This window comes from Salvelinus alpinus, chromosome 12 (assembly GCF_045679555.1).
Source record: "Salvelinus alpinus chromosome 12, SLU_Salpinus.1, whole genome shotgun sequence".
NCBI classification, from domain to species: domain Eukaryota; kingdom Metazoa; phylum Chordata; class Actinopteri; order Salmoniformes; family Salmonidae; genus Salvelinus; species Salvelinus alpinus.
Window position 1 is genome coordinate 31,055,518 of NC_092097.1, and position 25,984 is coordinate 31,081,501.

The 25,984-nt window shown below is 44.3% G+C and overlaps 1 protein-coding gene across 6 annotated transcripts in view; it reads left to right on the forward strand.

Annotated features, from left to right (window-relative positions):
- LOC139535860 (sodium channel protein type 8 subunit alpha-like) overlaps positions 1 to 25,984 on the forward strand; it is a 223,458-nt gene that overhangs the window by 134,420 nt on the left and 63,054 nt on the right. For all 6 annotated transcript variants that reach the window (XM_071335723.1, XM_071335718.1, XM_071335720.1 and 3 more), the window contains one exon: positions 1,501 to 1,722. In XM_071335723.1, the coding sequence (XP_071191824.1) occupies positions 1,501 to 1,722 (222 nt within the window). The remainder of the gene's footprint in view (positions 1 to 1,500; positions 1,723 to 25,984) is intronic.

Here is a 25,984-nt window from a genome sequence, read left to right on the forward strand (position 1 = left end):
AGTTACCTCTGCTGCAGAGGATAAGTTCATTATAGTTGCCAGCCTCAGAAATTGCAGCCCAAATAAATGCTTCACAGAGTTCAAGTAACAGACACAACTCAACATCAACTGTTCGGAGGAGACTGTGCGAATCAGGCCTTCATGGTCGAATTGCTGCAAAGAAACCCCTACTGAAGGACACCAATAATAAGAAGAGACTTGCTTGTGGCAAGAAACACGAGCAATCGACATTAGACTGGTGGATATCTGTCCTTTGGTCTGATGAGTCCAAATTTGAGATTTTAGGTTCCAACCGACGTGTCTTTGTGAGACGCAGAGTAGGTGAATGGATGATCTCCGCATGTGTGATTCCCACCGTGAAGCATGGAGGAGGATGTGTGATAGTGTGGGGGTGCTTTGCTGGGGACACTGTCAATGACTTATTTATAATTCAAAGCACACTTAACCAGCATGACTCCCACAGCATTCTGCATCGATACGCCATCCCATCTGGTTTGTGCTTAGTGGGACTATCATTTGTTTTTCAACAGGACAATGACCCAACACATCTCCAGCCTGTGTAAGGGCTATTTGACCAAGAAGGAGAGTGATGGAGTGCTGCATCAGATGGCCTGGACTCCACAATCACCCGACCTCAGCCCATTTTGAGATGGTTTGGGATGAGTTGGACCGCTGAGTGAATGAAAAGCAGCCAACAAGTGCTCAGCATATGTGGGAACTCCTTCAAGACTGTTGGAAAAGCATTCCAGTTGAAGCTGGTTGAGAGAATGCCAAGAGTGTGCAAAGCTGTCATCAAGGCAAAGGGGGGCTACTTTGAAGAATCTCAAATATATTTTGATTTGTTTAACACGTTTTTGGTTACTACATGATTACATATGTGTTATTTCATGGTTTTGATGTCTTAACTATTATTCTACAATTTAGAAAATAGTACAAATAAAGAAAAACCCTTGAATGAGTAGGTGGGTCCAAACTTTTGACTGTTACTGTAGTTATCAAGGATGCTATTCTCGCTGTAATTTAGTTCAATATGACTTAACAGTAACTAACCATATAGAACACAATCACTATTGACGTATCAGAGTGTTTGAAGTGAAAACCTTCCTTTCCTCATGGAAAATATATCAACCATACGCATTATTATTATTATGACACATACGCCTGCAGTTTAGAATATTTCTGTTATACCTGTCCAAATTGAAATATTGTTGATTCTGAACAGAGCGTTCGTTTTGGTTTGATGTTAACTTGAAGAAGTACAGTTTTATGTGATGGTCTACTATATTACTGTAATACTACTATATAAACTCTATAGAAATAATTCATAGCTAAGCTTGTACTTTCCAGCAATGCCCATTTCTCTTTGTTTGTGTGCGTGTGTGCACTTGTGTGTTTATATGTATGTGTGTGTACACAAACACACACATACGCGTGTGTGTGTGTGTGTGTGTGCACATTTGTGTCTGTGTGTGTGAATGCATGTCTGGTTCCTTTCCCCAGGACTCAAGACCATCGTCGGTGCTCTAGTTCAATCCGTCAAGAAATTGTCAGACGTTATGATCCTCACGGTCTTCTGTCTCAGTGTCTTCGCTTTGATTGGACTACAGCTCTTCATGGGCAACCTGCGGCAGAAATGTGTCTACTGGCCAATCAACTCCACTGAGAACTACCTGGCCAATGGCAGCAAGGGCTTCGACTGGACCGAATACATCATGAACAGCAGTGAGTCCGACACACAGCCAAACGATGTGTGACACTGAGACAGAAGACCGTTTCGACTTATAACATTTGAGTTGAGTTTGAGGGGGTGCCAGGTAGGCCGTGCCTACCAGAGAATCTGATAAACATGTATCCTTTTTGTTTAATGGGTCAATCTTATCTGTGTATCACTCATAGTCTAAATTAAAGACTATAACGCAAAACTTCAGTTTACGTCTGTTGGGCCCGCCTTCTGGTCATTCTCAAGCATTCTCGAGCAGGGAAGCGCCGTGAGATACCTCATTCTATTATCTGAGAACCGGGATTATGAAAGTAAAGAGCCACTGAACACGCCGATTAGCACGTGTTTTTCTGTTGCTCATTCGAAAACGAGATTTCAGTCTTGGAGGTGTGTTTCCTGACCGATTCCACATTTGGTTCATGATGTTTGTCCCCCCATAAGACACTGTAGATTTCACTTCCTTATTTCACTTCCTCAAAATCCCCAGAATGAATCTAAGATATATCAAGAAATCTGTAATTAATTTCGACGTTTTTGCTGAGGATAATTTAGTTGCGCAATTTTATATCTAACTAAGGTGTTTGGTGCAGTATTTCACAAGTACAAAAATGCGCGATGTGTGGTCATATTTAAATAAAGTCGGGCTGCTGGGCAGGTCTGTCTCACTGTATAAGGTATTGGATATAAAGCAATCACCTCAGCTGTTCACCCCATATTAGTGGGCAAATGGACATTGTCAAATCTCAACCCAACCTTCATTAACCGTTGTGACACACGGATGTTCCAAACTCCGTTTTAGACGAGACTGACTTATGACCAAAATGATCCTGTTTACACTTTGTAGTCAATTTTGACTCTAGAATAACTGTTTCTGACTCATATCGATGCCACATAGGCCATTTTCAGAGGGATTAACTTTTTAAAGGCAGTCGCTCTTGTAAATTCTCTTTCAAATATTCGTTTTGCTGTCTCACAATGGGATATAGCCCACTCCTGTGTCGCAGATATGTAACCTACTGGATAAAAGTAGAGACTCAGAGCTAGAAAATGGTATATCATACACTACAGTTGAGGAACAATGGGAAGTTGATAAACTTGTAACCTCACTTTTGAGAAAATGGTGCTTGAATGTTTTGGTAAAACAACTGGAGAGCTATTTTTTGTCTACACCCATTCTGCATCGTTCACACCCTCTTAAGCCTTAGCCCCACCCATCTCTTTAAGGATTCACATGTGAGGACATGTTCTAAACAATCAAAGATTTCAAGACTAAAGGCTGGTTTATACTACGTCTATCCACAATTGTCGCAGTGACATCATGAACATTCTATTGTCGTTTGACATCAAACTTGTCATTGTTGTTATGAAAAATAATAAACACAAAAACTACAGGCTGCATGACATCAGCGGCCTGGTGGTCCAAAATAGCATAACTAGTGTATTTTAACACCAATAAACCCACCAGTTTAAAACTAATTTAGTATATGTCAATCTAGCAAACCAGGCAACTAAAAGCAACTTTCTAAACAATGTTTTGGTTCATTTCTAGCTTGTTAACCAGCTAGCTAATGTTAAGTTAGCTGGCTAGCCAGTTCAAATACTGACTATATCATATAGCTGACAACGTCTTCACGTTAGCTAATTTGTCTTCATTATTACAGGAAAATAAATTCACATCAAGATCATTATTTACAAGTTAATGGCGAGTCAATTACAGAAAATAGCGTACGGTTGTCAGTGTGAGGAAATAAAAGCAGGGCATTCTAGCAGAGAATTTCAGAACTTGGACACTGTCTTGTTGGCCTAACGTTATACATTTGGTGCAGGTCATGAACTTCACATTACCGTCTCTGGTAAACACATACTATATCAAATAAAATCTAAGTTTATTTGTCACGTGCACAGGATACAGAAGGTGTAGTGAAATGGTTACTTGCATAGTGGTGTCTTTTGTTAGATATGTAGCTAGCTAGCTAAACAATGAACCATAATCCCAACTCATAACATTATTACCCTGCATGAATCTGCAGGTAGCTAACCAACCATGTTCAATGTTGGCTAGCTAGCTAACGTGAGGCTTTAACTAGCAATGCAAATGGCTCTGAGATATGAATAATATTACTACACAGATCATACATATAACGTTAGCTAGCGAGCCAGTCAGCTAATGTTAGCTAGCTAACTTCTGACAAAATTAGAAACGTATAATATCTGAAAATGTGGCTAGCTAGACTATCTTATCCGTAAACATGGATGGACGCTTCTTCCTCTCTGCCATGGATGCCATGGTTGCCCTTAGTTTGAAGATGTAATCCTGAGACAGGTGTTTTATACAACAGCCTTCTGTGTGTTCAATTTTCAACTACCTCTGCATATTTGCAATCAAACACCAGAATTTTCTCCATCTCCTTAGCTATCATACTCTAATTCCATCGGGCATTCCACTGATTTCAAAACTTGTTCCTCCAGAAAGTGGAGAGCAACACTTTTGCACTTCTACTACGTGATATATTTTTTTTAAAGCAGCGTTACAAAGGGTTACCTACACATACTGACCAGCTCATGTTATAGAACGAAGTGTGCTACATGGCAGACCAATCCAAACTCATCTCTCGGCATGTCCAGCCCATCCATTATCTCAGCCAATCATGGCTAGCGGGAACATTCCTGTCTTTTTTCGTGGTTAACCAAATTATACGCATTTACAGATGGCATACACGTTTGTTATTAAGGCACATTAAACTTCACATGTTCCAGAAAGCATTTCTGCCAAAAAATGCATTGGTTATGTGGTTTTGAAAGAAATATACTTCATCTCAACGCTTTCCAGTGGCCTCAAGCACAATAGACAGTAACCAAAATGGGACTAAAGGCTTGGGGACTAGGCGTAAGAGATTAAGTTTCTCTTTCAAAACCGCTTTACCATAGCTCTTACGTCCACAAAGTGAGTGAGTGAGCTGCTTGCGCCGTCAGCATTCATAAAACGACATATCAGAGAAAGTGTTTTCCACTGTATAGTGTCAAAGCCTATATGATAGACAGCGATGGCAGCCAGTACACCTTAACAGTGGAAAAGACTTCTCTGTCAGTGGAAAAGTGGAAAAGACTTCTCTGTCCAACAGGTATTGCAAAAAGCATAACACTTTGGATATAGAGCATAGGTAAGGGATGACCGGTTTCAGATTGCACATTCTCTCAAAACACATGCCACTTGTTACTATACAGTGAGTGTGTGGAAGGGGCCCTGGCACTCTGGACGGTGCAAACCAGGGGTTCCCAAACTTTTTTACTCTGGGCCCCCACTTCCAGCATTGGGGAACATCCCATGCTCCCCCTGTGCGAGCGTGCACATGTCACATGCCACGACACAAACTGTTCACACCCCTCTCGTTAGTGAAGAGAATTTCTGCAGCTCTAAATCTTATTTCCTGCAATTCTACACATTTTGTCATTGGGTGCAAAGAAAATGCAACAGTTTTAAAGCAAATTTTAGTGCAATTCTATACATTTTGCCATGTGTATTTATGTGATACTTGAATGACAAAAAAATTACAACAACATCTATGGGCTAAATAAACAAAATAAAAAAACGTTAGCTGTCATGGGTTATAAGTAGCTTTCTAAGGTATGCAATGACTAACATGACAAGAGGCACTGATGAGGCACTACCCAAATTCGAAATGTAATCTTGTGCATTCTACTATTATAACTTTCAAGAGTAAGTTTAAAGCCGGATTTACCATGCAGACCCCCCCTGCCTACCCCTTGGGAACCACTGGTCTAAACGAGTGGCAGGCCTGTTGCATTTAGAAAAAAACATATACCAGACATTCAGAATTCTTACCAGCCAATACATTTATTCACCATAATAACACCAAAAAACACAAAAGAATTATTAAAAAACATATTAAAATAATTTCTTTAGTCGCTCTGTGATTCAACATTTTTATTTTTTGGCAAGAGGCTGAATGTATCTCACCGGAGAAAGCATCCGAGCGAGCGAAACAACACCCCTCTGTCTCTGTATGTGAAGACCATCTATCTGATGCTGTCTGGTCAAAAATAATATGATATTGTTGCCACCTGTAGTATTGAATACAATGAAAGCCAGTGAGCATTTGGCCTCCCTTGATGAAATAAAAATAATAGCTAATCAACGTCGCGCTAAACTGAGTGAGCTCAACTATGAATGGTCCTACGCTGGGGATCCTGGAACCTGCCGGGCGTTTCTCTCCCAGTGCTCCCTCATCTTTGAGCTACAGCCCTTTTTGTTTCCATTGCATCATTCGAAGATAGCGTATCTTATAATGCTGATGTCCGGGAGGGCGCGCGTCTGGGCTATAACGGTGTGGGAGCAACAATCCATTGGTTGCATTAATCTGCAGGATTTCATGGCGGAGGTAAGGAAGGTGTTCAATTCTCCGGTGTCTGGGAGAGAGGTAGCTCAGAAGCTGCATCAAGACTCCCGTAGTGTGGCAGAGTACGCGGTAGATTTTTGCACGTTGGCTGCCGAGAGTACCTGGAACCCGGAGTCCCTGTTCGACACCTTCCTTCACAGAATATTGGAGGGAATTAAAGAATAGCTCGCAGCCCGGGAGCTGCCCGTGGACGTCGACTCCCTCATAGCCCTGACCATAAGGATCGATGGGCGGTTACGGGAACGTAGCAGGGAGAGGATGTCTATTCCCAGCCATACGCGCTCGTCCACGGGTTCCCCCTCGTGTTCCCCCTCGTGTTCCCCCTCGCCTCCGAAGTATCTCAAAAGTCCCCGACGCCTGCTTACCTGAGAGAATCTGATGTCACCCGAGTTCCCCCGGGAATCATCGAGGACTGTCGACTCGCCTCCTCCGGAGCCCATGCAACTGGGCAGGGCTAGCTTGTCTCCTGAGGAACATTTACGCAGACTGAGCTCCAAAAGTTGTCTATTATGTGGTACTTCAGGACATTACATATCTACCTGTCCAGTAAAAGACCACGCTCATCAGTAGGTACGAGTATGCTGGTGAGCCATACAGGGAGTCTCCCATTTCCCATACTATCCTGCTGTGGAGTGACCGGTCTGAATCTTTCCGGGTGCTTATGGATTTTGGGGCTGACAGGAGCTTTATGCACGCTACCCTGGTGTCAGATCTGGGCTTCTCCACACAACCCCTTTCTATTCCCATGGACGCCAGAGCATTGGACGGACGCTCTATTGGCAGGGTCACTCACAGTATGGTTCCCATCAACCTGCGAGTGTCAGGTAACCACAGTGAGTCCATGCAGTTTCTGTTTATTGAGTCTCCTCATGTACCCATGGTTTTGGGATTGCCATGGTGCCAGAAGCACAACCCCCTGATCAACTGGGCTACGGGTTCTATCCTGGGTTGGAGCCCGTTCTGTCACACACATTGCCTCAAGGCGGCGTAGCCTGATCCTGGGCATTCTCCAGCGGGCTTGGGAAAAGCCTCAGATCTCTCAGTCGTTCCCGCAGAGTACCAGGACCTCCAGGAGGTTTCCAACAAGGCCCGCACCACATCTCTTCCTCTGCATCGACCCTACGACTATGCCATTGACCTCCCTGTCTGGTCTGGAGACCAAGACCATGGAAGTGTACATTAAGGACTCTCTGGCTGCAGGGTTCATTCGTCCTTCCGCCTCCCCAGCCGGCGGACTGCCAGGGCCTTAGTGACATCACGCTAAAAAAACCTTACCCTCTACCACTCCTATCCTCTGCTTTTGAGCCTCTCCAGGGAGCGGCCATTTTCTCGAAGTTGGACCTTCGAAACACCTACAATCTGGTTCAGATACGGGAAAGAGACGAGTGGAAGACAGTCTTTAACACGGCTAGCGGGCACTATGAGTACCTGGTTATGCCATTCGGACTGACCAATCTCCCTCCGTATTCCAGGCCCTGGTCAATGATGTGCTCCATGACATGTAGAACCGATTCGTGTTTGGATACCTCGATGACATCCTTATCTTTTCCCGTTCGGCTCAACAACATGTTCTCCACGTCCGACAAGTCCTCCAGCACCTCCTGGAGAACCAGTTGTTTGTTAAAGCTGAAAAATGGGATACGTCAAACGCTGCAGGGAACATTCAGGTGGATCCTAACAAGGTAAGAGCGGTGGTGGAGTGGCCCCAACCCACCTCCAGAGTGCAGCTTCAATGCTTCCTGGCATTTGCTCATTTCTAATGCCACTTCATCCAGGGCTACAGCACCCTGGCTTCCCCCCTCTCTGCACTCACCTCACCCAAGGTTCCGTTCATGTGGTCCCCAGCTGCTGACTGGGCGTTTTCGGATCTCAAGCATCGATTCACCACAGCCCCCATCTTAATCCATCTGGACCCGTCCCGTCAGTTCGTGGTGGAAGTCGAAGCCTCAGATGTTAGAGTAGGGGCCATCCTGTCCCAGCGTTCTGCCCAGGATCAAAAGCTCCATCCCTGCGCTTTCCTGTCCCATCATCTTAATCCCACTGAATTAATCCCACAGGAACTACGACATGGGAAATCGGGAACTTCTTGCGGTCAAGATGACACTGGAGGAGTGGAGACACTGGCTAGAGGGGACGCAACATCCATTCATAGTGTGGACCGACCATAAGAATCTAGAATATCTCCGCTCTGCCAAGCGCCTCAAGTTAAGGCAGACTCGTTTAGCTCTGTTATTCACTCGTTTTCATTTTACAATCTACTACCACCCTGGGTCCAAGAATGTGAAGCCTGATGCCCGCTCTCGCTTGCATTGCTCTGCAGCTACACTGTCTGACCCAGAGACCATCCTCCCTACCTCCTGTCTGGCAGATACACTCATCTGGGGTATCAAGAGCCTGGTCCATAAGGCGCAGTGTTCCCAGCCGGACCCCGGCTGTTTGTCCCAGATTCTGCCCAGTCCGCAGTCCTGGAATGGGCTCATTCCTCTAACCTCACCTGCCATCCCGGCTCCCGCCGGACCCAGGCTTTCCTCCGTCAACGGTTTTGGTGGCCCACCATGGTTCCTGACGTCTCCACGTTCATCGCCACCTGCACTGTGCGTGCACAGAGTAAGACCCTCCTTCAACCAGTCCCTGTTCCTCACCGCCCCTGGTCCCATATATCCCTGGACTTTGTCACTGGTCTACCTCCGTCCGATGGCAACACCACCATCTTTACAGTAGTGGATAGGTTTTCCAAATCCGCCCATTTCATTCCCCTTCCAAAGTTACCCTCAGCAAATGAGATGTCCCAGCTCATGGTACAGCACGTCTTCCGGATCCATGGACTTCCGGTCGACATGGTCTCCAATCGTGGTCCTCGGTTCTCGTCCCAAATCTGGTAGGCGTTCTGCACCCTCATTGGGTCATCGGCCAGCCTGTCCTCCGGGTATCATCCCCTATCTAACGGCCAGTCAGAGCGAGCCAATCAGGACCTGGAGACGGCACTTCATTGCCTCGTCTCTGCCAACCCCAGCAACTTGTGTGGATGGAGTACGCACACAACACCCTTCCCTGCTCGCCCACTGGTCTCTCGCCCTTCGAGTGTTCCATGTGTTACCAGCATCCGCTCTTCCCTGAGCAGGAGGAAGAAGTCAGCATACCCTCAGCCCAGATGTTTGCCCACCGCTGTCGGCGTACCTGGAAGAGAGCCCGGTCCGCTCTTCTTAAGACCACCTCCAGGTATCGACGACAGGCGGACCACCCTGGACCCCGGCTCCCCGCTATCGTTTCGGGCAGAGGTTATGGCTCTGCACTCAGGATCTGCCTCTCCGGGTGGAGTCCTGTAAACTTTCCCTGCTTTATCGCGCCTTTCCCCATCTCTAAAGTCCATATTGACATTTTATATTTAACCTTTATTTAACTAAGCAAGTCAGTTAAGAACAAATTCTTATTTTACAAAGATGGCCTACCCCGGCCAAACCCTCCCCTAACACGGACGGCACTGGGCAAATTGTGCGCCGCCCTATGGGGCTCCCGATCACGGCTGGTTGTGATACAGCCCTGGATCAAACCAGGGTCTGTAGTGACACCTTTAGCACTGAGATGCAGTAACTTAGACTGCTGCGCTACTCGGGAGCCTTAGCCAACTGCTGTTTATCTTCTGTTGCCCCGCACCCTCCGCATACATCCCACTTTCCATGTGTCTAGGATTAAACCTCTGTCTCACAGCCCTTTGCCTCCTATTCTTCCCCGTTATCCCGTGTACAGTAGAAGTTGGATGTTTACATACACCTTAGCCAAATACATTTAAACTCAGTTTTTCACAATTCCTGACATTTAATCCCAGTAAAAGATCCCTGTCTTAGGTCAGTTAGGATCACCACTTTATTTTAAGAATGTGAAATGTCAGATTAATAGTAGAGAGAATGATTTATTTCAGCTTTTATTTCTTTCATCACATTCCCAGTGGGTCAGAAGTTTACATACACTCAATTAGTATTTGGTAGCATTGCCTTTAAATTGTTTAACTTGGGTCAAACCTTTCGGGTAGCCTTCCACAAGCTTCCCACAATAAGTTGGGTGAATTTTGGCCCATTCCTCCTGACAGAGCTGGTGTAACTGAGTCAGGTTTGTAGGCCTCCTTGCTCGCACACGCTTTTTCAGTTCTGCCCACAACTTTTCTATAGGATTGAGGTCAGGGCTTTGTGATGGCCACTCCAAAATAGAGGTCGACCGATTATGATTTTTCAACGCCGATACCGATTATTGGAGGACCAAAAAAAGCCGATACCGATTAATCGGCCGATATTTTTAATTTATTTGTAATAATGACAATTACAACAATACTGAATGAACACTTATTTTAACTTAATATAATACATCAATAAAATCAATTTAGCCTCAAATAAATAATGAAACATGTTCAATTTGGTTTAAATAATGCAAAAACAAAGTGTTGGAGAAGAAAGTAAAGGTGCAATATGTGCCATGTAAGAAAGCTAACGTTTAAGTTCCTTGCTCAGAACATAAGAACATATGAAAGCTCGTGGTTCCTTTCAACAAGAGTCTTCAATATTCCCAGGTAAGAAGTTTTAGGTTGTAGTTATTATAGGAATTATAGGACTATTTCTCTCTATACGATTTGTATTTCATATACCTTTAAACTATTGGATGTTCTTATAGGCACTTTAGTATTGCACTTTTAGTATTGCTACCTGGGCTCGAACCAGGAACACATCGACAACAGCCACCCTCGAAGCAGCGTTACCCATGCAGAGCAAGGGGAACAACCACTCCAAGTCTCAGAGCGAGTGACGTTTGAAACGCTATTAGCGCACACCCCGCTAACTAGCTAGCCATTTCACATCGGTTACACCAGCCTAATCTCGGGAGTTGATAGGCTTGAAGTCATAAACAGCATTGCGAAGAGCTGCTGGCAAAACGCACGAAAGTGCTGTTTGAATGAATGCTTACGAGCCTGCTGGTGCCTACCATCGCTCAGTCAGACTGCTCTATCAAATCATAGACTTAATTATAACATAATAACACACAGAAATACGGGCCTTAGGTCATTAATATGGTCGAATCCGGAAACTATCATCTCGAAAACAAAACGTTTATTCTTTCAGTGAAATACGGAACCGTTCTGTATTTTATCTAACGGGTGGCATCCATAAGTCTAATTATTCCTGTTACATTGCACAACCTTCAATGTTATGTCATAATTACGTAAAATTCTGGCAAATTAGTTCGCAATGAGCCAGGCGGCCCAAACTGTCGCATATACCCTGACTCTGCGTGCAATGAATGCAAGAGAAGTGACACAATTTCACCTGGTTAATATTGCCTGCTAACCTGGATTTCTTTTAGCTAAATAGTTAAATAAAGGTGTACATTTCTTTTTATTTTTAAGAATCGGCAAAATCGGCATCCAAAATGACCAATTTCCGATTGTTATGAAAACTTGAAATCGGCCCTAATTAATCGGCCATTTCGATTAATCGGTCGACCTCTACTCCAATACCTTGACTGTGTTGTCCTTAAGCCATTTTGCCACAACTTTGGAAGTATGCTTGGGGTCATTGTCCATTTGGAAGACCCATTTGCGACCAAGCTTTAACTTCCTGACTGATGTCTTGAGATGTTGCTTCAATATACCCACATAATTGACCTACCTCATGATGCCATCTATTTTCTGAAGTGCACCAGTCCCTGCTGCAGCAAAGCACCCCCACAACATGACTCTGCCATTCCCGTGCTTCACGGTTGGGATGGTGTTCTTTGGCTTGCAAGCCTCCCCCTTTTTCCTCCAAACATAACGATGGTCATTATGGCCAAACAGTTCTATTTTTGTTTCATCAGACCAGAGGACATTTCTCCAAAAAGTACGATCTTTGTCCCCATGTGCAGTTGCAAACCGTAGTCTGGCTTTTTTATGGCGGTTTTTGAGCAGTGGCTTCTTCCTTGCTGAGCGGCCTTTCAGGTTATGTCGATATAGGACTTGTTTTACTGTGGATATAGATACTTTTGTACCGGTTTCCTCCAGCATCTTCACAAGGTCCTTTGCTGTTGTTCTGAGATTGATTTGCACTTTTCGCACCAAAGTACGTTCATCCATAGGAGACAGAACGCGTCTCCTTCCTGTGTGGTTTGACGGCTGCGTGGTCCCATGGTGTTTATATTTGCGTACTATTGTTTGTACAGATGAATGTGGTACCTTCAGGCATTTGGAAATTGCTCCCAAGGATGAACCAGACTTGTGGAGGTCTACAATTATTTTTCTGAGGTCTTGGCTGATTTCTTTTGATTTTCCCATGATGTCAAGCAAAGAGGCACCGAGTTTGAAGGTAGGCCTTGAAATACATCCACAGGTATACCTCCAATTGACTCAAATTATGACAAATAGCCTATCAGAAGCTTCTAAAGCCATGACATCATCTTCTGGAATTTTCCAAGCTGTTTAAATGCACAGTCAACTTAGTGTATGTAAACTTCTGACCCACTGGAATTGTGATACAGTGAATTATAAGTGAAATAATCTGTCTGTAAACAAATGGTGGAAAACTTACTTGTGTCATGCACACAGTATATGTCCTAACCGACTTGCCAAAACTATAGTTTGTTAACAAGAAATTTGTGGAGTGGTTGAAAAACTAGTTTTAATGACTCCAACCTAAGTGTTTGTAAACTTCCAACTTCAACTGTGTACCTGCCTTTTCTGCTTATCTGTTGCCAGTTCGTCTTGTTTTGTCAGGTCTTACCAGCGTGTTTCCCGTTTCTCCAGTTCTCCACTTTTTGTTTTCTAGTGTTCCCGGTTCCGACCTTTCTGCCTGTCTTGACCCTGAGCCTGTGCTGCTGTTCTGTCCCTGATTGACTCTGCCTTGGATTCCATACCTCTGCCTGCCCTCGACCTGCCCTTTGCCTCCCCCTTTGTTATAACAAATATTCTGAGAACCAAACTATCTACCTCCTGTATCTGAATCTGGGTCATATAGGCCAGTTCATCTGATGCAGCACTCCATCACTCTCCTTGGTCAAATAACCTTTGCACAGCCTGGGGGTGTGTTTTGGGTCATTGTCCTGTTGAAAAACAAATGATAGTGGGACTAAGTGCAAACCAGACGGGATGGCGTATCGCTGCAGAATGCAGCAGTAGCCATGCTGGTTAAGGGTGCCTTGAATTCTAAATAAATCTCAGACAGTGTCACCAGCAAAACACCCCCACACCATCACACATCCTCCTCCATGCTTCATGGTGGGAACCACACATACAGAGATCCTCCGTTCACCTACTCTGCGTTTCACAAAGACATGGCGGTTGGAACCAAAAATCTCACATTTGGACTCATCAGACCAAAGGACAGATTTCCACTGGTCTAACAATTCAGCTCTCTTTTATCCACTCAAATTATAATATACGTTCATTTATGAAAGTCCTGTACCTCGGGCATAAACAATACTGGTAAGTAATTCAAGTGAACCTATACTCTTAGAACAAAAAATGCTAAGTTGAACCGTATAGGGTTATTCAGCTTGTATCCATAGGGGAACCCTTTTTGGTGCTAAAATATTTCTTGGTAGAACCCTTTGCAGAGGGTTCTACCTAGAACCCCATATGAAAGGTTCTTCCTAGAACCCTCTGAAGGGTTCTGCCAAGTGAAAACTATGATCCCTTATTGATATCACCTGTTAAATCCACTTCAATCATTGTAGATTAAGGATTTTTAAGCCTTACAACAACTGAAATGGATTGCATCTGTGTGTCATTCAGAGGGTGAATGGGCAAGACAAAAGATTTAAGTGCCTTTGAACAAGGTATGGTAGTAGGTGTCAGGCCCACCGGTTTGAGTGTGTCAAGAACTGCAACACAGCTGGGTTTTTCACACTCAACAGTTTCCCATGTGTATCAAAACGGACCACTACCCAAAGAACATCCAGCCAACATGACATAACTGTGGGAAGCATTGGAGTCAACATGGGCCCGCATCCTTGTGGAATGCTTTCGACAGATTGTAGAGTCCATGCCCCGACGAATTGAGGCTTTTGAGGGAAAAAGGGGAAAAAGGGTGTGCAACTCAATATTAGGAAGGTGTTCCTAATATTTTATAAACTCAAATCAAAGTTTATTTGTCACGTGTGCCGAATACAACAGGTGTAGACCTTACAGTGAAATGCTTACTTACAGGCCCTAACCAACAATGCAATTTTTAAGTAAAAAATAGTTAATAGGTACTAGGTGAACAATAGATAAGTAAAGAAATAAAAAACAACAGTAAAAAGAGAGTGAAAAATAACAGTAGTTAGTCGGGTTAATTGAGGTAGTATGTACATGTAGGTATGGTAAAAGTGACTATGCATATTTGATAAACAAATAGTAGCGTAAAAGAGGAGTTGGTGGGTGGCGGGACACAATGCAGATAGTCCGGGTAGCCAATGTGCGGGGGCACCGGTTAGCCGGGCTAATTGAGGTAGTATGTACATGAATATATAGTTAAAGTGACTATGCATAAATGATCAACAGAGAGTAGCAGCAGCGTAAAAGAGCGGTTGGGGGGGTGCGGACGGACACAATGCAAATAGTCCGGGTAGTCATTTGATTACCTGTTCAGGAGGGGGTAAAAGCTGTTGAGAAGCATTTTGGTCCTAGACTTGGCGCTCCGGTACCGCTTGCCATGCAATAGTAGAGAGAACAGTCTATGACAGGGGTGACTGGAGTCTTTGACAATTGTCCGGGCCTTCCTCTGACACCGCCTAGTATATAGGTCCTGGATGGCAGGAAGCTTGGCCCCAGTGATGTACTGGGCCATACGCACTACCCTCTGTAGCGCCTTACGGTCGGATACCGAGCAGTTGCCATACCAGGCGGTGATGCAACCAGTCAAGATGCTCTCTATGGTGCAGCTGTATAAGGATCCATGCCAAATATTTTCCAAATATTTTCAGTCTCCTGAAGGGTGAAAGGTGTTGTTGTGCCCTCTTCAAAACTGTCTTGGTGTGTTTGGACCATGATAGTTTGTTGGTGATGTGGACACCAAGGAATTTGAAACTCTCGACCCGCTCCATTACAGCCCCGTCGATGGGAAGGGGGGGGGGGGGTGTTCAGCATTCCTCTTCCTGTAGTCCACGTTCAGCTCCTTTGTCTTGCTCACATTGAGGGAGAGGTTGTTGTCCTGGCACCGCACTGCCAGGTCTCTGACCTCCTCCATATAAGCTGTCTCATCGTTGTCGGTGATCAGGCCTACCACTGTTGTGTCATCAGCAAACTTAATGATGGTGTTAGAGTCGTGCTTGTCCACGCGGTCATGGGTGAACAGGGTGTCCAGGAGGGAACTAAGCACGCACCCCTGAGGGGCATCCGTGTTGAGGATCAGCATTGCAGATGTGTTGTTGCCTACCCTTACCACCTGGGGGTGGCCCGTCAGGAAGTCCAGGATCCAATTGCAGAGGGAGGTGTTTAGTCCCAGAGTCCTTAGCTTAGTGATGAGCTTTGTGGGCATAATGCAGTGCTGCATCAGATGACCTGTCCTCTGTTGGAAAAGCATTCCAAGTGAAGCTGGTTGAGAGAATGCCAAGAGTGTGCAAAGCTGTCATCAAGGCGAAGGGTGGCTATTTGAGGAATCTCAAATATTAAATATATTTTGATTTGGTTAACACTTTTTTGGTTACTACATGATTACATATGTGTTTTTATAGTTTAGATGTCTTCACTATTATTCTACAATGTAGGAAATAGTAAAAATAAAGAAAAACTCTTGAATGAATAGGTATTCTAAAACTTTTGACCGATAGTGTATTGCAGGGAGTCACCATTGAGAAGAGGGTCTCTTTCACAAGGGATCCCTGCACATACAATTTCACAAGACAAAATCAAAAATCTAATACAATATAAAACATGTCAAATACACAAATATTCAAATCACATTTTATTGAAGAAAAACTATTACATTCCTCAATAAGAAGGTCAATTAAAATAAAATAAATCTGATGTAAAGGGCTGCTTGCTTAACGAGTACCACTTCCTCCCGATTCGACCCATACCTGGCGCGATCTCAGGACCTCTGCCTTGCTAGCGCACGTGACTGCCCTCCTGATGCGTCTTATCAGTTGGCGCCATGCGAAAAAGCTGGCTAATGGCTGGCGCAAGTGGTGACATCTAAACTGACATCGAAAGTAGAATTTCCCCCTCCAGAAATGAACCCAAAATAACATATTAGTTCATATTATCAAGAGTGCCTTTTAGCAATAAGCAGTATCACCTTATGTAGCCAACCTGATGCAGCATAGTGGCTATAAATAAATAGGCTGAGATTTGCCCATCTGCATTTACCCAATTGGGTTAATCATTAGCTAGATCACAAACTAAAGTCTAAACGTAAGGCTATCTTGTTGATAATTATACCAACATATTGATAACTTGAATGTACTAAAAAAACATTCCACTGGAACTCAACCAACCAAGGATTATGTACTGTGAATAGAATATAGGTCTGTCTACCTGTTACACCTGACTGTTACATTTAGCCCCAGGTCTTCCCTATGCATGCAATGGCATTGGCACCTACTAATGCGCATAAACCGTGTCGCTGCTAAAAACTCTGGTTCTGAAATTGTGCATTTGACAATTGTTTGGTATTTGAGAAATAAATGTATCCTAGTAACACTAGAAAACTCAGTGATCCTCTTTTAACAGAGGCCATCAAAACGGATTTCAAAGGTGTGTTTCCCGCGAAGGAATTAAGAACGTTGTAGGCTACAATGACTGGGCATGCATATTTGTCTCTCAGTGCTGCACTTGCAATTAGAATGCGCCTTTAGAGGAATTTAACTTTCTTGCATAGATTGTGACAGGCTAAATAATTGAATAGGTAAATTCAATGGGGTTGTCTGATTTAGATGTTGCTTACTCGTGTTGTTGGCTGTGGAGAGTTAAATGTGGACAACAATTATTCATTAGAAAATTCAAATAGGCTAACGAAAGGTACCGGATCTCAGTTCTGCCTGGCTCTCATTTGGATCATAGATGCCGGGTCTCGGACCCAGCAATACCCGACCCAATTTAACCCTTGGTCATCTGCATACATATTAATATTACACGTTTTAACAGATATACCAATATTATTTATATAAATAGTAAAGAGAACCAGTCCCAATACTGACGACCCCTGCAGTACGCCTTTTGTAATATCCAGGAAACTAGACTTGACACTATCAGAAATCACGCATTGTCACACCCTGGCCTTAGTTATCTTTGTTTTCATTATTATTTTAGTTAGGTCAGGGTGTGACATGGGGAATGTATGTGTTTTGGTTTGTCTAGGGGTTTGTACGTTTAATGGGTCAGTGTCTTGTCTAGGTGTTTGTATGTCTATGGCTGCCTAGACTGGTTCTCAATTAGAGGCAGCTGTGGTTTATTGTCTCTGATTGAGAGCCATATTTAAGGCAGCCATAGGCAGTTGGGTTTTGTGGGTAATTGTCTATGTTGAACGTTTGTTGCTTGTCTATGCACTTACGTCGTTAGCTTCACGGTCGTTTGTTGTTTTGTTTAGTTTGTATTCAGTGTTCGTTTCGTGTTTTTCCCTTCTCTAAATAAAAGAGAATGTATTTTGCACACGCTGCGCCTTGGTCCTCTCTCTCACCGCAAGACGATCGTGACAGAATTACCCACCTGAATCGGACCAAGCAGCGTGTAAAGCAGCAACGGTAGCAGCGCATAAAGGATTCATGGACATGGGAGGAGATATTGGATGGAAAGGGACCTTGGGCACAACCGGGAGAATATCGCCTCCCTCGTGAAGAGCTGGAGGCAGCTAAAGCCGAGAGGAGGCGATATGAGGAGGCAGCACGGAAGCAAGGCTGGAAGCCCGCGAGTACAACCCAAAAATTTCTTGGGGGGGGAGGCTAAAAGGGAGTGTGGCGAAGTCAGGTAGGAGACCTGCGCCTACTCCCTGTACTTACCGTGGAGAGCGAGAGTATGGGCAGACACCGTGTTACGCAGTAGAGCGCATGGTGTCTCCTGTACGTGTGCATAGCCCGGTGCGGTACATACCAGCTCCTCGTATCGGCCGGGCTAGATTGAGTATTGAGCCAGGTGCCATGAAGCCGGCTCAACGCGTCTGGTCTCCAGTGCGTCTCCTCGGGCCGGCTTACATGGCACCAGCCTTACGCATGGTGTCCCCGGTTCGCCTACATAGCCCGGTGCGGGTTATTCCACCTCCCCGCACTGGTCGGGTGACGGGGAGCATACAACCAGGTAAGGTTGGGCAGGCTCAGTGCTCAAGGGAGCCAGTACGCCTGCACGGTCCGGTATTTCCGGCGCCAGCTCCCCGCCCCAACCCAGTACCACCAGTGCCTACACCATGCACCAGGCTTCCTGTGCGTCTTCAGAGCCCTGTTCCTCCTCCACGCACTAGCCCTATGGTGCGTGTCTCCAGCCCATTACCACCAGTGCCTACACCACGCACCACGCCTCCTGTGCGTCTCCAGAGTCCTGTGCGTCCTGTTGTTGCTCCCCGCACTAGCCCTGAGATGCGTGTCCCCAGCCCGGTACCACCAGTGCCGGCACCACGCACTAGGCCTAATGTGCATCTCCAGGGTCCAGTATGCCCTGTTCCTTCTCCCCGCACTAGCCCTGAGATGCGTGTCCCCAGCCCGGTACCACCAGTGCCGGCACCACGCACTAGGCCTAATGTGCGTCTCCAGGGTCCAGTATGCCCTGTTCCTTCTCCCCGCACTAGCCCTGAGATGCGTGTCCCCAGCCCGGTACCACCAGTGCCGGCACCACGCACTAGGCCTAATGTGCGTCTCCAGGGTCCAGTATGCCCTGTTCCTTCTCCCCGCACTAGCCTGAAGGTGCGTGTCCTTAGCCCGGTACCTCCAGTTCCGGCACCACGCACCAGGCATACAGTGTGCCTCAGCCGGCCAGAGCTGCCCGTCTGCCAAGCACCGTCTGAGCTGCCCGTCTGCCAAGCACCATCTGAGCTGCCCGTCTGCCAAGCACCGTCTGAGCTGCCCGTCTGCCAAGCACCGTCTGAGCTGCCCGTCTGCCAAGCACCGTCTGAGCTGCCCGTCTGCCAAGCACCGTCTGAGCTGCCCGTCTGCCAAGCACCGTCAGAGCTGCCCGTCTGTCCCGAGCCGTCAGAGCTGCCCGTCTGTCCCGAGCCGCTAGAGCCGTCCGCCAGACAGGATCAGCCAGAGCCGTCCGCCAGACAGGATCAGCCAGAGCCGTCCGCCAGACAGGATCAGCCAGAGCCGTCCGCCAGACAGGATCAGCCAGAGCCGTCCGCCAGACAGGATCAGCCAGAGCCGTCCGCCAGCCATGAGCAGCCAGAGCCGTCCGCCAGCCATGAGCAGCCAGAGCCGTCCGCCAGCCATGAGCAGCCAGAGCCGTCCGCCAGCCATGAGCAGCCAGAGCCGTCCGCCAGCCATGAGCAGCCAGAGCCGTCCGCCAGCCATGAGCAGCCAGAGTCGCCAGCCAGCCATGAGCAGCCAGAGTCGCCAGCCAGCCATGAGCAGCCAGAGTCGCCAGCCAGCCATGAGCAGCCAGAGTCGCCAGCCAGCCAGGATCTTCCAAAGCCGCCAGTCAGCAAGGATCTACCAGAGCCACCAAAGCGGGTATTGACAATGGTGGAGTGGGGGCCACGTCCCGCACCCGAGCCGCCGCCATAATAAGGCCCACCCCGGACCCTCCCCTTCAATGTCAGGTTGTGCGGTCGGAGTCCGCACCTTTGGGGGGGGGGTACTGTCACACCCTGGCCTTAGTTATCTTTGTTTTCATTATTATTTTAGTTAGGTCAGGGTGTGACATGGGGAATGTATGTGTTTTGGTTTGTCTAGGGGTTTGTACGTTTAATGGGTCAGTTTCTTGTCTAGGTGTTTGTATGTCTATGGCTGCCTAGACTGGTTCTCAATTAGAGGCAGCTGTGGTTTATTGTCTCTGATTGAGAGCCATATTTAAGGCAGCCATAGGCAGTTGGGTTTTGTGGGTAATTGTCTATGTTGAACGTTTGTTGCTTGTCTATGCACTTACGTCGTTAGCTTCACGGTTGTTTTGTTTAGTTTGTATTCGGTGTTCGTTTCGTGTTTTTCCCTTCTCTAAATAAAAGAGAATGTATTTTGCACACGCTGCGCCTTGGTCCTCTCTCTCACCCATAGACGATCGTGACACGCATTGTGTCCTATCTGACAGATATTTCTCAAACCACTTGCAAGAAGCCTGATCTAGGCCTATTTCAGTCAGACTTTGAATGAGAATGTAATGGTCAACAGTGTCGAAGGCCTTGGGAAGCTCTATGCATAAGGCAGCACTATGGTTTTTATGATCTAAGCAATTTAACACATCAACATTATTGTAGCACCATCAATATAGACAAAATGCTGTATAATTTAGCTAGTTAGCTCAAATAGAAATGTCAGCACTGTTTGATCAAGCTATCTGGGTTATCTTGGACAATTTCAGTTGAAACTGGATGGAGTGAGGTCTGCGTACAACTCATAAAAATATATACAGTTGAAGTCGGAAGTTTACAAACACATAGATTGGAGTCATTAAAACTCGGTTTTCAACCACTCCACACATTTCTTGTTAAAACTTCTTGTCAATATGGGGGCGCTGTTTCCACTTTGGAAAAAATCGTGCCCAAATTAAACTGCCTCGTACTCTATTCTAGATCGTACAATATGCATATTATTATTACTATTGGATAGAAAACACTCAAGTTTCTAAAACTGTTTGAATTATATCTGTGAGTAAAACAAAACTCATTTTGCAGCAAACTTCCAGATAGGAAGTGAAAAATCTGAAAACGATGCTCTGTTCCAGGGCCTGCCTATTGAATTGCCTTATATTTATGGATATGCATGCACTGCATACGCCTTCCACTAGATGTCAACAGGCAGTGGAAGGTGGAATGGGGTGTCTAGCTTGATCTGAGGTCGAACAAGAGCTCTTGGAATGACGTGTCCAGAATTTCCTTTCTCTACCTAGGCGCGGGAAGCACCTCCATATTGTCTTATGATAAGCGTTCGGTATACACGGCTAATATCTCTGGCTTTGTTTTTATTTGATACATATTAGAAAAACATCATAAAGTAGGTTTTTTCAACCGAGTTTCATCAGTTTATTCAACGTTTAATGGGACTTTTGAAGTTTTCCGTTCTCTGCGTCGAGAGAAATTGGGAACGTCATCAACATTGGCTAGCCTTGTGGAGCGAATTCGACAGGAGAGGACATTCTAAAAGGACATTCTAAAACCAAACAACGATTTATTCTGGACCTAGGACTCCTTGTACAAGATTCTGATGGAAGCTCAGCAAAAGTAAGAACAATTTATGATGTTATTTCGTATTTCTGTGGAAAATGTTGAGTCCTATTATCCGCCCTTTTTGCGGGCGCTGTCTCACTATAACGTAAGCTGTTTGTTATGGTAAAGTTATTTTTTTAAATCTAACACGGCGGTTGCATTAAGAACTAGTGTATCTTTCATTTGCTGTCCAACATGTATTTTTTAGTAAAGTTTATGATGAGTTCTTTGGTCAGATTAGGTGAGTGTCCAAAATAGCTCCGGACAATTTGGTGAATCGATGCTACATATTCACAATGTATAACCACGGTTTGCAGCTCTAAATATGCACATTTTAGAACAAAACATAAGTGTATTGTATAACCTGATGTTATAAGACTGTCATCTGATGAAGTTGTTCAAGGTTAGTGATACATTTTTTATCTTTTGCTGGTTTTTGCGATCGCTACCTTTTGCTGCTAATAAATGCATTTGTGTGTTTGGCTATTGTGGTAAGCTAATATAATGCTATATTGTGTTTTCGCTGTAAAACACTTAAAAAATCGGAAATATTGGCTGGATTCACAAGATGTTTATCTTTCATTTGCTGTACACCATGTATTTTTCATAAATGTTTTATGATAAGTATTTAGGTATTTCACGTTGCTCTCTGTAATTATTCTGGCTGCTTTGGTGATATTTTTGATGGTAGCTGCAATGTAAAACTATGATTTATACCTCAAATATGCAAATTTTCGAACAAAACATAAATGTATTGTATAACATGTTATAAGACTGTCATCTGATGAAGTTGTTTCTTAGTTAGTGACTAATTATATCTCTATTTGGTCGGTTTTGTGATAGCTACCTATGCGGTAGAAAAATTGTGAAAATATGCGGTTGAGTCTTTTGCTATTGTGGTTAGCTAATAGAAATACATATTGTGTTTTCGCTGTAAAACATTTTAAAAATCGGAAATGATGGCTGGATTCACAAGATGTTTATCTTTCATTTGCTGTATTGGACTTGTGATTTCATGAAAATTATATTATATGATATCCCTGTCGCGTTAGGCTAGGCTATGCTAGTCAGCTTTTTTGATGAGGAGGATCCCGGATCCGGGAGAGAGAAGCGGTAGAGGTTATTAACAAACTTTAGTTTTGGCAAGTTGGTTAGGACATCTACTTTGTGCATGACACAAATAATTTTTCCAACAATTGTTTACAGACAGATTATTTCACTGTATCACAATTCCAGTGGGTCAGAAGTTCACATACACTAAGTTGACTGTGCCTTTAAACAGCTTGGAAAATTCCAGAAAATTATGTCATGGCTTTAGAAGCTTCTGATAGGCTAATTGACATCATTTGAGTCAATTGGAGATGTACGTGTGGATGAATTTCAAGGCCTTCCTTCAAACTCAGTGCCTCTTTGCTTGACATCATGGGAAAATCAAAAGAAATCAGCCAAGACCTCAGAAAAATAATTGTAGACCTCCACAAGTCTGGTTCATCCTTGGGAGCAATTTCCAAATACCTGAAGGTACCATGTTTATCTGTACAAACAATAGTACGCAAGTATAAACACCATGGGACAATGCAGCCGTCATACCGCTCAGGAAGGAGACGCGTTCTGTCTCCTATAAATTAACGTACTTTGGTGTGAAAAGTGCAAATCAATCCCAGAACAACAGCAAAGGACCTTGTAAAGATGCTGGAGAAACCGGTACAAACGTATCTATATCCACAGTAAAACAAGTCCTATATCGACATAACCTGAAAGGCCGCTCAGCAAGGAAGAAGCCACTGCTCAAAAACCGCCAATAAAAAGCCAGACTACGGTTTGCAACTGCACATGGGGACAAAGTTCGTACTTTTTGGAGAAATGTCCTCTGGTCTGATGAAACAAAAATAGAACTGTTTGGCCATAATGACCATCGTTATGTTTGGAGGAAAAAGGGGAGGCTTGGCATTTGAAGAACACCATCCCAACCTTGAAGCACGGGGGTGTCAGCATCATGTTGTGGGAGTGCTTTGCTGCAGGAGGGACTGGTGCACTTCACAAAATAGATGGCATCATGAGGTAGGTCAATTATATGGGTATATTAAAGCAACATCTCAAGACATCAGTCAGGAAGTTAAAGCTTGGTCGGGAAGTTAAAGCTTGGGTCTTCCAAATGGACAATGTCCCCAAGCATACTTCCAAAGTTGTGGCAAAATGGCTTAAGGACAATAAAGTCAAGGTATTGGAGTGGCCATCACAAAGCCCTGACCTCAATCCTATAGGAAATGTGTGGGCAGAACTGAAAAAGCTTGTGCGAGCAAGGAGGCCTACAAACCTGACTCAGTTACACAAGCTCTGTCAGGAGGAATGGGCCAAAATTCACCCAACTTATTGTGGGAAGCTTGTGGAAGGCTACCCGAAACGTTTGACCCAAGTTAAACAATTTAAAGGCAATTCTACCAAATACTAATTGAGTGTATGTAAACTTCTGACCCACTGGGAATGCGATGAAAGAAAGCCTTTTGATGAGTTGATAATTTGAATCAGTTGTGTAGTTGTAGGGCAAAAACTAAAATGTGCACCCCTTTGGGTCCCCAGGACCAGGATTGGGAACCAGTGCTCTAGATGAATAGGGGAAACCTGTGAGTCAATACTTCCAAACATATGAAAATCTTTCAACAAACTTTTCTGTCTCACAATCTGTATCAGTCAATTACAATCATTGACATAGTTGCACGTGATAGAATGCTACATGTTAGCTGTTCCCATCGGATAACCTGGCACACATAACCTTATGCTAACAAGACCAGCTGGCCATGATTATTCCCTGTAATAAATTCTGAAATCAGACAATTACAAATGTTTACATAAAAAACATTTTTGATACCAATCATGAAAAACAGCTGTAGAATATACAATGGCACAGTTTGGTACATTTTTTATGGTTACAAATGGTACAAATTTGGGCATGAAAATGTGTGTAATTTTTTTTTTAAAGGTTGTGGAAGACCATAAGAACCCTTTCCCCTCCCTCCTCCCATGATCCCAGATCCCCATACAGCTGACCCTCCCATTCCATTCCATTCCATCCCAACCCACCCTACCCAGCTCTCACCCGCCAGGAAGATAGTGAGACCCCTCCTAGCTGTCACACCCCTCTCATCCACCACCCACCCACCCTCCATCCTACCCGCCAACCATCCAACGTCCCAACCATCCTCCCTCCCGTCTTCACCAGGGTGCTATCGTGGGAATGATTGTTGAGAGATGTCCACTTAAAAACTAAATAGATTTACTGTTGTTATAGCAGTCATTCCAAAGGGTAGGTTTAATTGAGCAAATTAAATGTGACCATACTTTATCACTCATCATCAATTATGCTATTTAGGCCTGCACATTTGTCATCAACAGTTATTGTTTCAATTCAACCCAGAATTCAACAACAAATAGACAATACAATAGACCTAGGGTTTCAAGCTCTGGTTGATTTCAAATGTAATGATATTGAATTGTGTTTGGTTGTCAACACAACCAAATATCAACATTTGAAGGAGATGCATCTTCTGCTTGGATAGTTCCACCAAAAATCTAAGTTAAAGAATAGAGTACTAAATCAAATCAAACTTTATTTAAAGTGTATTTAAAGTTTGATTTGGTCCTATTTTTTAACTTAGATTTTTGGTTGAGATGGAGACTTGAATCCAACATATTAATTGTTGATATTTGGTTGCGTTTTCAAACAATCACAATTAAATATTACTTTTGTAATAAAGTCAAGGCTATCTTAAACTTATGTAACATTCAACCTTAAAACTAGTAACACATCCATGGCCACATTGTGGTTACTTCAACTATAATAGTCTTCATATGTAATCATATAAAGCGTGCATGTTCAAGCTAGCATGCATAGGTCGTCACAGGTCTGTGGAGATCTTCACAATTGCTGCAGAGTCTCGAACTGCATTGATCACTTGCACCATGTACTTTTAATGTAATCTTTATAATGTAATTAGAAGCACAGTAATATAACATTAATCTGTTGTATAGATAAAGAAAATGGGGATTGGGGTGCTGCAGATAATTTTAAAGCATCTTCAGTACCCCTATTTACCACTGATATGCCGAATAATCCACGTTGAAATTATGTGGTGTGCCCAGAGGGGGACGAATAAAATGAATGAGTCACTCAGAAAAACGGATCATGACTTAAAAACAGCAAAAGAATCTGCACATTCGCGAACTGCACATAACTATTGCATGACCATTTGCGCCTTTTTACCCAGTCTGCCCTGTACAGAGATTAAACTGCCCGGTATCCAAACATGCTGTCACCAGTCGAGTGTGTGTATCTAATGCTCGTCGTCGGTGGAAGGAAGAGTGGACCAAAGCGCAGCGTGGAAAGTGTTCATGATATTTATTTACAAGAAACACTCAAACAAAAATAACAAATCCAAAAACGAAAGCGAACAGTTCCGTCAGGCACAGACACTAAACAGAAAATAACACCCCACAAAACCCAAAAGGAAAATCACAACTTAAATATGATCCCCAATCAGAGACAACGATAGACGGCTGCCTCTGATTGG